Here is a 17,313-nt window from a genome sequence, read left to right on the forward strand (position 1 = left end):
TGGTGGACATTCCTGCAGTCAGCATGCCAATTACACGCTCCCTTAAAACTTGAGACATCTATGGCATTGTGTTGTGTGAACAAACTGGACATTTTAGAATGGCCTTTTATTGTCCCCAGCATAAGGTGCACCTGTGTAATGATCATGCTGTTTAATCAGCTTCTTGATATGCAACACCTGTCAGGTGGATGGATTATCTTGGCAAAGGAGAAATGCTCACTGACAGGGATGTAAACACAATTTGGGCACAATATTTTAGAGAAATAAGGTTTTTGTGTGTATGGAACATTTCTGGGATCTTTTATTTCAGCTCATGAAACACTTTACAAGTCGCGTTTATATTTTTGTTCAGTGTATGATGAACATTAGAAATATGATGGCCATGCATCATAATTTGCAAAAAAGACCTTGCTTTTTCATTGTAAGCTCATTTACTTGTGTGGCTGCCAGTCAAATAGCATTGCACTTCTGTTGTCATCTGAAGAAAATGAAGCTATTTTCTGCTGAATTTGTTGCACTAATGTATTTTCTGTGAAGGAAAACTATAGTTGCATATCCCTGATCACTCTACTGAAGCAACAAAAAAAACCACTTGCCTTTAATATAAAACACAACCCCTGTCAATACACAGCTGGACTCACCTGCTCCTGCTTTCTCCTGTTGTGCTATTTACAAACAAAACACGTGACTGGCTCAAATGTTCTGGGGAACTACGGTAAGCTTCGTTATGAGCATTCAAGCATCAGTAAAAGTCTGTTTGCATGTGTAGATGGGAATGAGGATATGTAGGAGACTGCATAGTGTGACAGGTGAAATGAAGAACGTGATCTGCTTTATCTCCTATTGCATTGCACAAGTTGACTGCAGGTATTTACTTAAAAAGTTGCTACAAATATTAAAATGTACTGAAACTTCAAAGAAGTAGTTGACGGTATTGGAAAAAAAAAAAAAATCCCTTGGTTATTTCCAAATAGCCGGTATATATGGTATACCGCCCAAGCCTAATGTGCATAAATAAACAAACAAATCAACTGGTTAGCAGGATAAATAAATAAAGAGCCATCTTCCCTGGCAGAGGGCAGATCCGTGCTGAGCCTTTTAGAGCAGCCTCCTCCCGCCCCCAGACAATATGGAGCAGAAAGTAATCTGGCCATGCACTGAGGGGATTAGAGCCTCCGCAGCGCAGCACAGCAGTGTGCGCAGCACAGCACAGTGCAGTGCAGCCCCACAAACCCGGCAAGACCAGCCTGGCCTGGTCCGGAGAAACTTAGTCCAGTGTAGCCTAGCTAAGAACAGCACAACAGTCCCCAAACCAGGTCAGGCTGGTCCCAGCATAGCACAGAGACGGATAGATCAGCATCAGTCCGACAGGCCATAACACACATACAAAGCTTAGTCATGCAAAGGCTCAGTCAATAACATGCAAGAATGCCATGTTCTCAGGACTCTAAATTAACACATTCCATTGGTAGCACTGGTGCTCCTAATTTAACTTAAAAAATAAATACATCTATATCAGAAAATCTGTTTCAGTTGATTGAGATACAGCCTACATTGAGCCTATATGAATTCAAGCTACTTTTGAAGCACATGCTGTGCCTTAGAAACTAATATCTAACACTAAAGATGTTGATACAAATACCTGTCATTGAAATTACAAAGTCATTTGTGGAATATTAGGTTTTTCCATTGTGTAAAAATACTATTTTCCTATTGAGATTAATTAGATTGAAAATGGTATATTGACAGGTTTGTGATGATGACATGCAAGAGATCTGTCATTCATTCATGGCTATGATCATAGATCTCCTGAAAAAGCTCTCTTTCTTTCTGTGCCACCAAATGTTTGGATATACTGGTAAAGTTACCAGGTGGTTAAGTAGCTAGCCAATGAGGTAACATGGCGGAACAAAGTGTAAACAAATGGTTAACGACGCACGAGTAGTTTATGAACGACAAGGCTTATGAATGAAAAATGTGGTCCTGGCGATCCGCTATATAGAAAGACAAGCTGGTGCTCCTGTAATATGGGTCAGGGGGCTGGTTTCCCACAAAGAACTGAGCCTTAAGATGCTTTTGGGAAACCGGGCCCAGATGTTTTGACCTGTTTGGGCTAGAAGCAAGCCGGTTTTCGCTGTAGTAATGGTGCAACCATGACGCTAATGAATCTGCTCTCGTTTTTTTCTCAAGGGCACTCAGAAACAACACTTATTATCTGGCAGATTCTTTTCCTCAAAGCACATGGTGCTCCCAAATTAAAATTCCAGGTCGCACAACAATATATATAGGAGCATATGCGGTCGCACTTCAGAGCCCTGCATGCCCTACTGTATACAGGCAGCATCCTATATACACTATTCATTCATTTTTTATTTAACTAGGCAAATCAGTTAAGAACAAATTCTTATTTACAATGACGGCCTACCCCGGACGACGCTGGGCCTACCCCGGACGACGCTGGGCCTACCCAGAAAGACGCTGGGCCTACCCCGGACGACGCTGGGCCAGTTGTGCACCGCACTATGGGACTCCCAATCATGGCCGGATGTGATGAAGCCTGGATTCGAACCAGGTACTGTAGTGATGCCTCTTGCACTGAGATGCAGTGGATTAGACCGCTGCGCCACTTGGGAGCAGTATAAATGACATTATCTAATCTAAAGCTTTCGCAACTTCATAAAGTTCAGGCAATGTACCACCGAGGACACAATGTACCACCGAGGATATGGCAGAGTTAAAGCAATGTGCGATTTGAATTTTGGATTCCAGTCCTTTCAGAATTAGAATAATTAAGATTAACAAGGGGACAGCTCTGCTTTGACCCCTAGATAACCCCTGGCCTGCCAGCCTGATGACACAACACAACAGAACAGCAGTCAACACCACATGAAAAAAAATAAACAGACACACAGGGACTGACTACACTGAATGACAGATGACTCTTTACACAGTGCAACAGTGCTATGGAAGTACTTCAGTACAGTACGCACTCTCATAAACACCACCAAGTGAGATAAACAACACTGATAGTTTTGTATTAATAATACTACTGTATATCTAGTAGAATATATATTTTTATCACACAGAATGTTACTGAAGAGAGAGAGCAAGGGAAAGAGATAGGTCTGTGCTGTGTTGTGCTCTGCCACCAGGAGATGAGACAGCCTCCTGTCTGTAGTCAGCAGCATTAGAACGGTGGTTGGCTTTACAGACAACAGTACACAGTGCTTTCAGCACAGAAGGCGAGGACAAATAAGTACCATGCTGGTGAGAGACTGCTGGGGTAGTGCTCTCATTCGGTGTGTGTGTGTGCGCTCATGTGTGCATGTGTGTGTCCTCACACATGTGTGTGTGTGTTCGTATGCGTCTCCTGCCAGTCTCACATAAGCCCAGAGAGATTCTATGTGAACTGCAGTCTGGAGGGGAGGGGGGTGCTGGGCAGCCATGACAGAACCCAGAGAGATTCTATGTGAACTGCAGTCTGGAGGGGAGGGGGGTGCTGGGCAGCCATGACAGATCCCAGAGAGATTCTATGTGAACTGCAGTCTGGGGGGGAGGGGGGTGCTGGGCAGCCATGACAGAACCCAGAGAGATTCTATGTGAACTGCAGTCTGGGGGGGAGGGGGGTGCTGGGCAGCCATGACAGAACCCAGAGAGATTCTATGTGAACTGCAGTCTGGGGGGGAGGGGGGTGCTGGGCAGCCATGACAGAACCCAGAGAGATTCTATGTGAACTGCAGTCTGGGGGGGAGGGGGGTGCTGGGCAGCCATGACAGAACCCAGAGAGATTCTATGTGAACTGCAGTCTGGGGGGGAGGGGGGTGCTGGGCAGCCATGACAGAACCCAGAGAGATTCTATGTGAACTGCAGTCTGGGGGGGAGGGGGGTGCTGGGCAGCCATGACAGATCCCAGAGAGATTCTATGTGAACTGCAGTCTGGGGGGGAGGGGGGTGCTGGGCAGCCATGACAGAACCCAGAGAGAGACCCTCTGTGCTGTGTCAGATGTGTCCCCCTCTCATCTCCTACACATCTGTACAGGCTCCAAGTTAACCACGCGCCAACTACAGGCCAGAGGAAAGGACTTCACATGGCTGTGTCACACCACACAGATGAAAACACACTGCTATGTGGGTAATAAGTACTGGTTCTTACTGAACAAGGGGATTTAATAAAGAAAATTAAAACATTGCATGTTTTTTGTGCCATTTCAGCTGACCTGGCATGAATTGGAGCCAAAGATCCTCAAAAAGGTGCTTGCTTGCACACCCACACACCCGGCCCAGTGGCTCCCACAGGCTGTATGTCTGCGTGGGGACAAGGGACTGTGCTGATGGAAGCTCTGCCCCGGCACGCATGTGTTCCTTTACTGCCATCCTGGGCATATTTACAGACAGTGACTGTAATGCACAGTAATGATTATTTTTATACCATATACTTCCCCAGCCTTTCACTGAGCGTGTAATGGCTCCCCACTGACCCAGTGATTACCTCTGTGGCTCCCCCTGGCTTCCCCTTTACCTACTGGAGAGATGCCTCGCCAACACCCTCAGGTTCTCCTCAAGGGGTGTGTGTGTGTGTGTGTGTGTGTGTGTGTGTACTAGCATTTTTGGTGAATGGTGTGCGATGCTGTAAACATGAGTGATGAGGTCCTCACTTCTCATCCTGATTCTTTACATTTTTTCCATCATTTTGACAAAACCCTTCAACAAAGAACAATGTGTTTACCAAATATAGAAAAACCTAAAAGCACAACCGTTATTCGGGATAACTTCTACATGTTAATAAAGCTAAAAGAAATCCAGACAGACTTGAATCTCTGTGTTTTTTCTGCCGGTTTTTAAAAAAAAGGGGGGGGATTAAGTTTGCATTTAGGGAGAATTTAAATTGCAAATAAGACTAATTGTTTTTGTCTTTAATCCTATCAGGGAGGGCGGCAGTGTAATGCAGAGTTGAGACAGTTGCACGTCTCAGCCAGGTTTGTCTCACCACTTGACTCAATGAGCATGGTGTCCAACTGACTGACTGACTGACTGACTGACTCACACAGATTAAAAGAGGCAGGTTTATTTTCATTACGAATTGGGGTGCCCAGCTGGTACTTGAGACTGGTACAATGGCAGGCCTTGGGTGACAGAGCCCGGCCAATGCAGGCAGCACTAGCAGCAGAGCAGACACACAGCCTGCCAGCAGCACAGCCTGCCAGCCCAGGCTGCCAGCCACACGGTTGCCCACTGACTCCTCTCAGAGAGAGAGCGAGAGAGAAAGAAGAGAAAAAAAAAGAGATTGCACAAGAACGATGAGCAGAGAACAATGAACACAGTGTGGTTGAAACAGAAAAAAAACGAAGGATGTCGAAGTCAGACTGGGAAAATTAGGTGAGTCAAAAAGCTAATATCAAAGACGCTTGTTAGCTCGTTTACTATCAGCAGCAAACCACTACTTCATACACCTATATATTCCCCTGCTCATCATTTGAAAACACACACCTAGCTGGATTGTGATGTGTACTCTAGGACCATAAAAAGCCCAAGCAATCAAACGTGTGTTATATTAACCGAGGCAGTAGCTCAAACGTGAGTAGATTCGATTGGGGATTTGTGTGGGAGAAAATAAGGCCTCCCTCTACAACTCCCAACAGCAATAACAAATGTGAACGTCTGGAGATCCATTTCAGTCCCGTGGAATTAACTGACAAGCCATATCACCATCAGTGTTAGCTCTCTAATGAGCCTCGCTGTAAGAGGAACAAGCTCTACAGGTGTTGGAGAGAATATATAGCATGACCAGGTTGACCACGGGTCTTCTACCTAAGAGCTGGGAGTGGACACTCACCACTATCCTAAACAGGTCGCCCTCTCTTCCCATCTCCCTCCTCAATGTGGGGGGGGGGGGGGCACAGTAATAAAAACAGCCGGCCTGAGTCGGAACGTCGCCTAGGGAAATGTGAGGCTTCCCAAAAGCAGACGCTGCAGCATTATTTGTGTAATGTCAGTAATTTATGCCAATTTCTGCAGGCAGGGTATTTTTTCAGAACGGTGTGTGTGGATGTGGTTGGAGTGTGGCCAGCCCCCAGACTTGAAAGCATTGTGTGACTGTAGATGAAACAGTGGCAGGATAGGAGAGGAGCTGTGACTGGGCTGCTCCAGACAGGACGAGCACGGCTACATGCACACCTCTGACTCAGGGGCAAACCTGACCCTCGCCAGCCTGTGGTAGCTTCCTCCTATAGAATCAACTCCACACCATATCAACAGTTCCACAGAAAATTCACACACTTACGCTAGTAGGCTTCCAACAGCAGGCCCACATACAGTTTGAGTAACACAACTAAACTCCTCCAAAAGGGGACACCAACCATTTAGGGATGCATCTGTGCAGCTTCTTAGAGGACTATTGAGACCAAGCTGATAATGACCCAAATAAGTCATTGTGTGGCATGTATTAAAAATGTGTAATCTGCAGAGTGAAAACCTAATTCAGCACCTCTCCACCTACAGCCCTCCCTCTTAGAACTATTGAGATTAAATACCACCAACCAACCGCATGGTTAAGCGTGCGCAGAATCATCCTGAGGAAGCAAATGATAAACAAAAAGGATCCATAATTCTGTCACTCCCAGACCCACAGTCGCCCATACAGCTCGGGGGCAGAGATTTCAACCCTTTGTTCTGAGGTTCAGCTAGGAAACGTCTACACAGAGATACATAGAGATGTGAGATGTGGACTGGCCCTTTCATTCCAGGCAGAGAGAAGAGAGGATGGGAGACAACAGTAAACATGGAGCAGAAAGACAGCCCCGCTCAGTCACGGGTGTCAGCCCCGCAGCCAAGAGCCACAAACGGTCTGATAGCTAGAGAAAACAGTGGAGAGGAGAAAACCTGCCAGAGAGAGGGAGAGGGAATGAGAGCGGGAGAGATGGAGGGAATGAGTAAGAGCGTGAGAGGGACAGAGCTGGCAGGAGGGAGGGAGAGAGAGATGGGGCATGCCTTTACAGTGTGTACATATCACCACAATATGAATAAGATATGGCGGTGCCAATCCTGCCTCTATTACACCTCATCTCTGCCTGTCCCCCTCCCCCGTCTCCATCCATACATCGTCTCCCTATATGGTATTATAATTCCTCCATGTCGTCATTCCGCCCCCGCTTCTCTCCTTCCCCTGAGCGGAGCGGGCACTGCTGGCACACAGCCAGATTACCCAATCAATCTCCTCTGAGAGAGAGGGAGGGAGACGAGAGGAGAGGGGGAGGAATAAGAAAGAGGGGGTAGAGACGAGGAGGAGCGAGGAGGGGGTGTTAGAGTGAGAGGAGGACTGTGCACCAGACCTAAGAGAAATCGAGGCAAGAGAAAGACGTAGGATGAGATGGAGATATTTATTGTAAAGGACAGAAGTTGAGACGAAGGGAAAGGCCGAGGCAAAGCGAACGGTTTATTGAACTGACTCATTGAAATAGGGAAAGTGAGCACCTGTTCTAGATGAGAGAAACACACACAGTCAGACAAAGTACACACAAAGGATGGCTTCTCAATGGTTGTTGTTTACAGAGAAGCGTTCCAGCCCCGTGCCACCTGTTTCAGTCCTGCTGGACACTCCAGTCTGCCACAGCTTGGCTACCTCTCAAATGACACCCTATTCCCTATTGAGTGCACTTCTGACGACCCACTATAAAAGAGAATAGACAAGTGTCATTGGAGACATCCCACATCATTTCACTCTCCTGACACAAGGCAACCCCTACATTATACCATCAGCTCTATTGACTGCCTCTATTCGCCTGACAAGAGGTTATGACACTTAAGTATTCAAGTCAGCGCAGGTGTCAAAGTGATATTTTACAATAGAAAATCATGTCACACAGACCCAACATCCTGAATGTCATTGTACCTGATGCAATCGGACCTTTTCAGGCTCACAGCAAACAAAGGAAGAGTTCTGGAGTTCTTTGTGTAGATGGGAAGGAGTCCTGGTCATTACCAAAAGGTTCAGGGAGAGGCCAAATCAAAGCTTACAAATGGAAATTCATAAGCAGACAGGCCAGTTCAGTTTTCAAATGATCAGCAGTTGCTATTTTTCATAACATGTTGAACAAAAACTAAACAAGAAGTTGACTTTTAGATGAGCATCTGCCTTTACGTGCCCCCACTTCCACTGACAGGAGAGTCTCCATCATAGCTGTCTGAATGAGAATAGTCAATCCAAACAAATCATATAGACAAGCATGAAGCTCATCCAGGGAGTATTAAGACACGGCTTTGTGAATGACGCACTTCTGTCACTAAATCAGTGACACTCCGGAGGCGCTGATGTCACAGTGGCAAGAATCGCAGATGTGTGGGGTCACGACCTCTAGCTTGTGCTAAGAACAAAGGGTGTGTTCGTAAATTCAATCTGGAGTGCCAGAGAGTGCACACTGGATGCTCTGGCTGAGGAGTAGGGTTGATCCGAGCGTTTGGACCTCACGACGGCAGTCAACCACCCAAGCGAACTGGCCAACGTGGGCTAGTTTGATAGCTACTTCCCGACACAAATGAAGGAACAGCTCACTCTGATCATTTTACTCACCCTAGCAGAGCTGGTTAGGCTGTCTTCATATTATCCAGAGTGTTGGTGATTATAACTGTGCTGCTGGCAACAACTTAATTATGCTTTTTTGCAGACGTTTACAGACACCGGCCATATTCAACCGGTGTTGAGCGTTCGTAAATTCATCAATTATTCTGCTCTCTGGCACACTTAGGCGAGAGTACTCTGAAATCAGAGTAGATAGCCAGAGCGAATTTACGAACGCACCCAAAGTCTAACGATGGAGCATTATTACTTCCTGAAAGTGTTTGTTTGTGTATGTTTGCAGCGGCGTCTTGCCCATAGAGGGCACAGGAGCACGTGCCCCTTCCAGATTTGTCCTGGGTTTTTTTGGTTGTCATTTCTCTATAAGACTACTAGCCTCCAAGCAATTTTATAAATAAGCACCAGTCAGGTACAGACAGCTCAATAGGTATGAGATATGCAAAAAATATATATTTTAAATTATTTATATATTTGTTTTTACATAGAATTAAGCATAATGATTATTTTTATTTCTTTTATTTTTTATTTCACCTTTATTTAACCAGGTGGGCAAGTTGAGAACAAGTTCTCATTTACAATTGCGACCTGGCAATTATGGCTGTAGATTGCAGGAAAAAGCTATTTCAGGTGTCCAACTTCACCCTCCAGTCATTCTCACGTACTGTGTGACCCCTAAGATTTTTGGGTGCATTACACCCATGTAAGTGTGTTTCTGACTTTCTTAAATCATTAATTTCATCATTCATTCTGAATTACCTAAAGAAGACTCATGCTTGGAAAAACAAAACAAAAGTTTAAAAAATCCTCACTCTAAGCACTCTTTTGAGGAACATTAAATTCAAGTAGGAAAGAGAATTATGAATGTGGATTTCTCTCAGTAAGTAAACATGATTTGAAGAAAAAATAGGAATCAATGAAACAGTTTCAACAATAAGGAATAAAGGAAAATTCCTCTTAAACATTTATAAAGGCTGTGTTTTTCCGTTCCATGCATCTCCAGTGTGGTGTGTTTCAGGTGTGTGTTTATGAAGGTTTGTACCACGTTGGATCTGCCATCCAGGGGTGCAGAGTCTTTCAGTTCCGGGAGCCCAGCCAGAGTCAGAATCCCACCAAAATCCAGTGATTAGCCATGAACCATCCCCCAGATTTGAGGATTAGCACATTATATTCCCCAATCTGGAAGGCCTACAAAGTCTACCTCCCAGGCCCCAGGAGAAGGAAATAGGAGAGGGTTTGGGTCATGGTGGATTCCTTCAAACCCAGCCAGGGCCACTATCATGTCCTTGGACAGTGGACACAGTACCCAACAAAACACAACCAGTCAGTCAGAGATGGCATCTAAAATGTGTGTACCCATACAAACTCAGAGTCTAACACCAGAGACAGAGTCTACTGTTCCCCCTGGGAGTGTGACTCATGGGAGTCGTGTTGTTTTTCTCCCTGTGATCCTGGGAGACATGGCGGGGGAATAGGGCTGTTATCAGCCGGGCCGCGACAGCGACTTGATCAGGCCACTGGTCCACAGGGATCGGAGCGGCTGGAGTTAATCAGACAGAGACAGGCCTGGGGGATTCACGCCTCCACCCCCACCCTGGTCCCTCCGCCACAGCCCAAGGTAAGGTTCTTCACACAACATTAACCCTGTGTCCTGTCTGTCTGTAACCCCAAACACACACCGGGTCCACCAGCAACACAGAGAGTTATGGAAATTAACATGACTGAGGGATGGGAAGATTTGACTATAGACAAACTTATTTAAAAGTTTCAGGGTTATGCATTTTCATACAGTTCAACCAATCTGCTCAATCCATCCAGTAGAAATATACAGATAAATGTTGAATTATAACATACTCTCATGCCACCAACAACAATAATTTCTTGTCAAACGATATTGGTGATCAGTGATATCGATGTACTTCTTGTGAGGAAGACAAATGTCCACTTCACAAAGCCCCTTATCACACACAGAGCCCGGACGAGCGGATACACTTTGACCTTCAGCCAGGTCAAGGGTAAAGGAAAACTGACCATTAATCCTTGAATTAGAACAAAAAAAGAGCAGGACATCTGAGCCCCTGTGGCGGTCCCCAAAGCCCCACAGCATCCACACCGAGTGACCACATTGGGCTGACCACTGCGTAGGACAGATCCCCTCAGAGGACCTTCAACTGGAGCCCCACATCTGGACACTGGAGCGAAGGACGTAATGTATCTTTAGGTGTGTGGGTTAGGTGCCTTACGAAGACCATGTCGGTTTTGAAACGTGTGTGCGTGTCACTAAACGATTCTGAGCAGACATTGCTTTATTTCTTTGTTCAGGTCCTATGCCACATTTAGATGTAGGTAAGTACTCTTTTCTTGGAAGTCCTAACCACCAGTCCTGCCACCAACTCGCTGAATGGGTCGTGAGAGTTAGCATGGAGGGTAGCTGACGGTTGAGACAGGTAGCTAGCTGCCTCGAGAGTAGTGCGGAGGGATTAACTGAAATTTCAGTTATTTTTAAACAACTAATTGACCTACGTCGGTTCAATTACTTGAATTCCATTTTGTTCCGTTTTTTTCTGAGCTCAATGCACACATTGCACTGTTTCTATAGAGATAAATCAGATCCAGCCTGAACTGTGCGATGTAGTAGGGAGTTGTAGTTTGTAACAGGCCAATATTCTACAAAGTTTGGTAATTAACTACAACGACCATAATCTATTTCACATCTACTTGTCCGGTCGGTGCTTCTTTTACACCCGCTACGGAATAGACAGAGGAATTAGTGATGGGAAGTTCTGCTCTTTTTACTGACTCTGATCTTTGACTCGTACAGTCAAAATCAAAAATATTTTGACTCATTTCGTTCATTTGAGTCAGTAATGCCCTGAGGACGCAGGACCCCCCTGCTGGCAAAAGATAAACTAAAAACTTGAAATAAATCATGCTTCTACAAGCCTCTTGTTCCCCCGTAATCTGTGATCGCTAGGCATAAAAATACAATTATTTATTGATACCTTTGAAAACGAGGTCTATTTGCCACAACCAGACTAGATTGTGAACGGAATGACTGCCGCGAGGGAGATTTGCCCAATAGGCTACGAACTGCAGCAGCCACCCAAACCAATTTGTTCACGAATTTGAGTGTTGAGCAGCAGAGGAAGGCTGTGTATGTTTTTGTTCTACAAAGTGGTGTCCATCAATAACATTCAATAATCAAATTGATTGTTATTGATTGTTATTAAATAAAATGATTGCATTCATTCTTGCACCATACTATCATTTATCAGTTCTAAACATGTATTTTCCTTCTCTATGCTGCCTGCAGTATGATCTATTTTTCTGCTCACACACGAGACAGTTCGTTGTTGGAGCACATCTCTGGAGCCGCTGAGCCAGAGCAGCGCATATTAATCCTGCTGTAGAAGTCATCGCGGCCAGCAGGTCTAATGAACAACTAAAATGAACAAATCACTCGAAAAACCAAAATCATGACTCTGGAGTCATTAAAAAGAGTAGTTCAAAAAGAACGAATCGCTCGCGAACTACACGTCACTTAAGAATCATGCGCAATCATGAGGGGATTTAGAGAGCAGCTGTTGCTTCGTGAGGAATCTCTACCTGAAAATACATGATCTAAGTGATTGATAGTTGGTATTCAGCAGTCATGAAAGTATGCCTTATTTACGTTGAAGAACTACAAAAATAGCAATTTTAGGCAGCAGCTCTATAGAGATGACTTGGAATTAAAAAATAAATTCATCAAATAAAACAAACGTAATACACAACAACAAATATTTTATTGGAATAAATGATGGTTAAGAAGTGATAAGAAGTAGGCTGTTGAGGGCAAAAGTGTGTGTGTGTGTGGGGGGGGGGGGGGGGGGGGGTGCAACTCAATATTAGGAAGGTGTCCTTAATATTTTGTACACTCAGTGTGGATTAATTGGGGACACTTGTCAGCTTTAATTAAGCATGGGGTTTAATTAACCATGTAATTAACCCTTTAGACCCCAATAGAATTCTAGAATGCTGCTGTAAATTACTGAGAATTTTCAAGATAAAGCTAATTTTCTCACATTTCAAACAAACAGACATGGCTCAAAAACAAAGAACAAATGACAATTACAAGTTAACTTAGTTTTAAAGAGAACAACCTCTTCTTTAATATGACACCACATTCATGTCAATAGGAACAACCCTCATTTTGTCTCCATTGTGTAAAGACACTCACTATCAAAAAATGATTAACACTCCACAACAAAAAACACGAGTATTTAAATTGTAGTAAATTTGACTAAATTACTCACTCAAAATGTACCAAGTATGAAATATTATACTTACAAGTATTTACATATAAATAAATAATCCAAAATGTGATCAGAGGACAATATTCAGAAAGTATTTAAAAACGAATTGATTAACAACAATTCATACTTCTGTAACAATGTAAAAATGCAAACACCTATTCGGAGACTATTTCAAAATGTAGGTAACCTCTGTCAAGATTTAGTACAGCCCAGGCCTGACACTAAGAGATAGTACCCTACTTTGACAACAATTCAGTGAATGCAACAAGTATGAGTCAGATAAAGAGAGAAGATACAAAACACAACAACTGTTCAGTGACAATAAAAGATTTGTGAGACAAAGTCATATTTCACACTGTAGCACAACCCCATCCTGCAAAATGGCTCAGAACACATAGAGCTTCCCAAAGGAGGTTTCTACACAGCTCCCACTCTTTGCCCTGCGTCCACTCCGGATGCACACCACACTTGTGCCCTTCAAACTTCACCTGCTTTCCAATGAGTTACAACTCGGTCCACACGCCCTGGTGCCACACACTTGGCTCCCCTTCCTGCCACTATAGCCATATCAAAGAGAATACACAAGCTGCATTTTGAATGCCTTCAGGGCCCAGCGCCTGTGGTTTCTGGGAAGGGGCCTTTGCAGGGTCCCCCACACAATGTAAGCATTTATGATGGAAATGTTGAGCATCCCCGAAAACACATACTACCACCATTTTCTGCCTGTGCGTCCAACATTGCAATAGCTCATCAGTTGGTCAAGATGGTCAACCCCGCCCATTGTCTTGTTGTAATCCCTTACAAGCTCTGGAACAGATATCAATTCCTACCAAAACCCCTGTGTGGCACAAGGGTGAATGGTAGGACTTGGGGCAGACACACACCATGGAAACGTAGGCTCCCCTCTCAGGTATGCTCTCCCTCTGCTTCGTCATCTCCCTCCTCCTCTTCCTTTCCCTCCACATCTCTATCCCTCCAATCATCTCCAACTCCTCTTCCTCCCTGCCTTTTGCTGCTGAGTCCTGACTCCCCACATCACTTTCTTCTCTTTCACTGACCTAAAGGAAGAGAGTAACACGGGGAGAGGAGCAACAACTAGGATACAATTATAGAAACATAATCTCTCCCTCCCTCTCACACTGTCTCGCTCTTTTTTCCTCGCTTTTTCTCAACTATGCACACACCATCTTTCTAATTTACCTCGGTACCGGTACCCCCTGTATATAGCCTCGGTATTGTCATTTTATTTAGTAAATCTTTTAACTATTTCAACTCTTGATTTCTTGCCTAACAGACTAACTATAGAGTTCGCCAATGTTAGCTGATTAGTTACGAAGCTGGGACAGTTTCCACATAAATTGCATCGGTAGAGAGAGGACAAAACAAGCAACTTGTTAGATGGTTACGTAAACAAATATCCAACTCATCATATGATCTCCACTGTGCGGCCGTCTACCCTAACATGACAGCTAACATGTCAAATAATAGGAAAATAACGCAATGTATAGCCTATGAATATCTGCACCTAGCAAACATGACAAACCATAACCTAAGCCCAACAGATGAACACAAATTACTCTAGCCTGCATGTCGGTGGCTAGTTAGCGAGAGTGAGGTTGACGCTTCGTGAGCGCAGCCCAAATGTAATGCTACGCACAACTTTTCTTGCCTGACAGATTACCTAGCTAGCTATAACAAGCAGCTTGGGCCATTTCCATTTGAATTACATCGGTAGAAATGAGACAAATCAACCAAATAGTTAGCGAATTATATACACAGCTAAACACCAACTATTTCCATGAGATTGATTGCGCTATCATTCGAGCTCCACCGCTGATGTGCTCGCCTGTACTAGAGGTCGACCGATTAATCAGGGCCGATTTCAAGTTTTCATAACAATCGGAAATCGGTATTGTTGGACGCAGATTTGGCGTTTAAAAAAAAAAAATATATATTTTTTTTAGACCCTTAACTAGGCAAGTCAGTTAAGAACACATTCTCATTTTCAGTGACGGCCTAGGTATGGTGGGTTAACTGCCTTGTTCAGGGGCAAAACAACAGATTATTACCTTGTCAGCTCAGGGATTGAATCTTGCAACCTTACGGTTAACTAGTCCCTGGTAGGAGCGAGGAGAGGGACGGAAGCTATACTGCAATACTAAAGTGCCTATAAGAACATCCAATAGTCAAAGGTATATGAAATACAAATCGTATAGAGAGAGAAATAGTCCTATAAATCCTATAATAACTACAACCTAAAACTTCTTACCTGGGAATATTGAAGACTCATGTTAAAAGGAACCACCAGCTTTCATATGTTCTCATGTTCTGAGCAAGGAACTTAAACGTTAGCTTTCTTACATGGCACATATTGCACTTCTACTTTTCTCCAACACTTAGTTTTTGCATTATTTAAACTGTTTCATTATTTATTTGAGGCTAAATTGATTTTATTGATGTATTATATTAAGTTAAAATAAGTGTTCATTCAGTATTGTTGTAATTGTCATTATTAAAATAAACATAGTATTTTTTTTTTAATAAATGAAACAAAAACTAAAAAATTAAAAAAATAAAACAATTCTAAATTTTTTATTTTTTTTTAAATATAAAAAAATAAATAAAAAATATCGCCTGATTAATCGGTCTCGCCTTTTTTTGGTCCTCCAATAATTGGTATCGAAAAATCATAAAAATCGGTCGACCTCTAGCCTGTTCCAACCAAGTTATCATGAATTACTTGCTCATCTGTGAGCAATTCCCCAAGTTTCACAGCATCGAACGTCAACAACACCAAACATATACCTGCTGTTTACTTATTTCACTCACCTGGACATTATAGCTTTTCAAAGTGCAAGGACGTGTGCAAATCCGTATCACCAACCAACATAGATACAATCTCTATCACAGTGAAAAGCCATGTCGGCACTGTCATTTTGAGTAATGAAGTCTTTTTTTTTTTTAAATGAAACACTTTAAAAAGTCAAATGAAAGCATACCCTGGTTTCTAAAGGGTTAATCTTGTGCTGGTGTAATACACACTCACAACAAATGACTCTGTTCTGATGGAGGTCTGGTCTGTTCATACTTGTCAGACTACATGGGAGTATGGAACTGCACAGAACTGGGAAACCTGCTAAATTAAAAATGTCTACTGCAGGAATAGAACTATCATGACCCATTTCCAGAGCTCCTTTCCTAACTGGCCAGGTGAACGACAAACTAGTAGTAATACAATCTGACCAACATAACCTATTAGCTGCATAAGCCTTACTTGAAACATTTTAAAGGGTATGTCATACCACTATTTAGCATAGCCAAAACATGACCAAAAAGGAGAATACTGCACTATGGTATGGCGGTGATAAGAAATAAAACGCATTTGCCTTGAGTGATGCAGATGAAGTCCGAGGGGGCTGCAGCTTAACCTTCAAATCATTCAGGTCCCGCCAATGAGCTAGAGGTCACAATCAGTGGGCACATTAACATGGTCATTTGCAGTCCGAGATTGGCGTCAACAAAGAGCCTCCTTTTATAGGCCGGCCACTCTGAGGCCCTCCACATGTTCAGGCAGCACATCAATTCCAGCGCCAGGGAACATCCAGCTCTTCTGCAGATGAGAGGGTCAGGGAAGGCAAGCCCATGACCCCTAGGCCACCCCCAATTGGGCCCCATGCATCAGCCCCAGCACTGCACTTAATCCAGGCCAACAGCTCACCAAGTTGCTTTATTTGCTCCCACCCTTATTGAAACCATTTGAAGGCCAATAAAAACCTTGCAGAGGCCTGACATTTCACCTTCAGCAGACAGTTTAGGTAAGGCTCTGAGGTCAGGGGTCACAGGGAGGAAGTGAGAGGGGTAGCCAGGAAACTGTTTCACTAAGCTTAGGAGGATAGAACCTATTGCAGTAAGAGACCAAGCAACACTACATTCATATCATGACCAAAACAATCATGCACGCAAATGTCTCAATTTGATGATGCAAAATTAACATTGAATGTCTAGCTGTTATCAGTAGCCCACACAGAACCACGTGACAATGGCCACTGTGCCTCTGACAACACCAGTGACAGGTTGACTCACATAGTCGTGGAAAGCCTTGGCCTCGCTGGAATGTTCGCATGTCTCTCTCCGGTCCGGAGCAGCGCAGTACAGATCCCAGAATACACTGTGGGGAGAGAACATTGTTAGACATAATTTCAGTTTACACTAACAGCCAGATATTGTTCACATGACTGAATTGGTTGGAGCATGGTGCTGGCAACATCATGCAGTTCTGGGTTTGATTCCCTCATGGGACACATGCATACCCAGTATGTGGATGTGTGAAGCGTAAGCTAAATTACCATCTATCCATGGAGACCACATCTATGACAAAGTGAAACATGATCAAGCTAAAAAGTTAGTTGGCCGAGGAGTCTTTACTTATACCCTTTATAACCAGGGTTT

The 17,313-nt window shown here is 43.8% G+C and overlaps 1 protein-coding gene across 2 annotated transcripts in view; it reads right to left on the bottom strand.

Moving 5' to 3' along the window:
- LOC106613785 (single stranded DNA binding protein 4) overlaps nucleotides 1-17,313 on the bottom strand; it is a 134,595-nt gene that overhangs the window by 85,225 nt on the left and 32,057 nt on the right. For both annotated transcript variants that reach the window (XM_045687512.2, XM_014216397.3), the window contains exon 4: nucleotides 16,948-17,032. In XM_045687512.2, coding sequence (XP_045543468.2) covers nucleotides 16,948-17,032 — 85 coding nt within the window. The remainder of the gene's footprint in view (nucleotides 1-16,947; nucleotides 17,033-17,313) is intronic.

Source organism: Salmo salar, chromosome 10 (genome assembly GCF_965601325.2).
Source record: "Salmo salar chromosome 10, fSalSal1, whole genome shotgun sequence".
Lineage (NCBI taxonomy): Eukaryota > Metazoa > Chordata > Actinopteri > Salmoniformes > Salmonidae > Salmo > Salmo salar.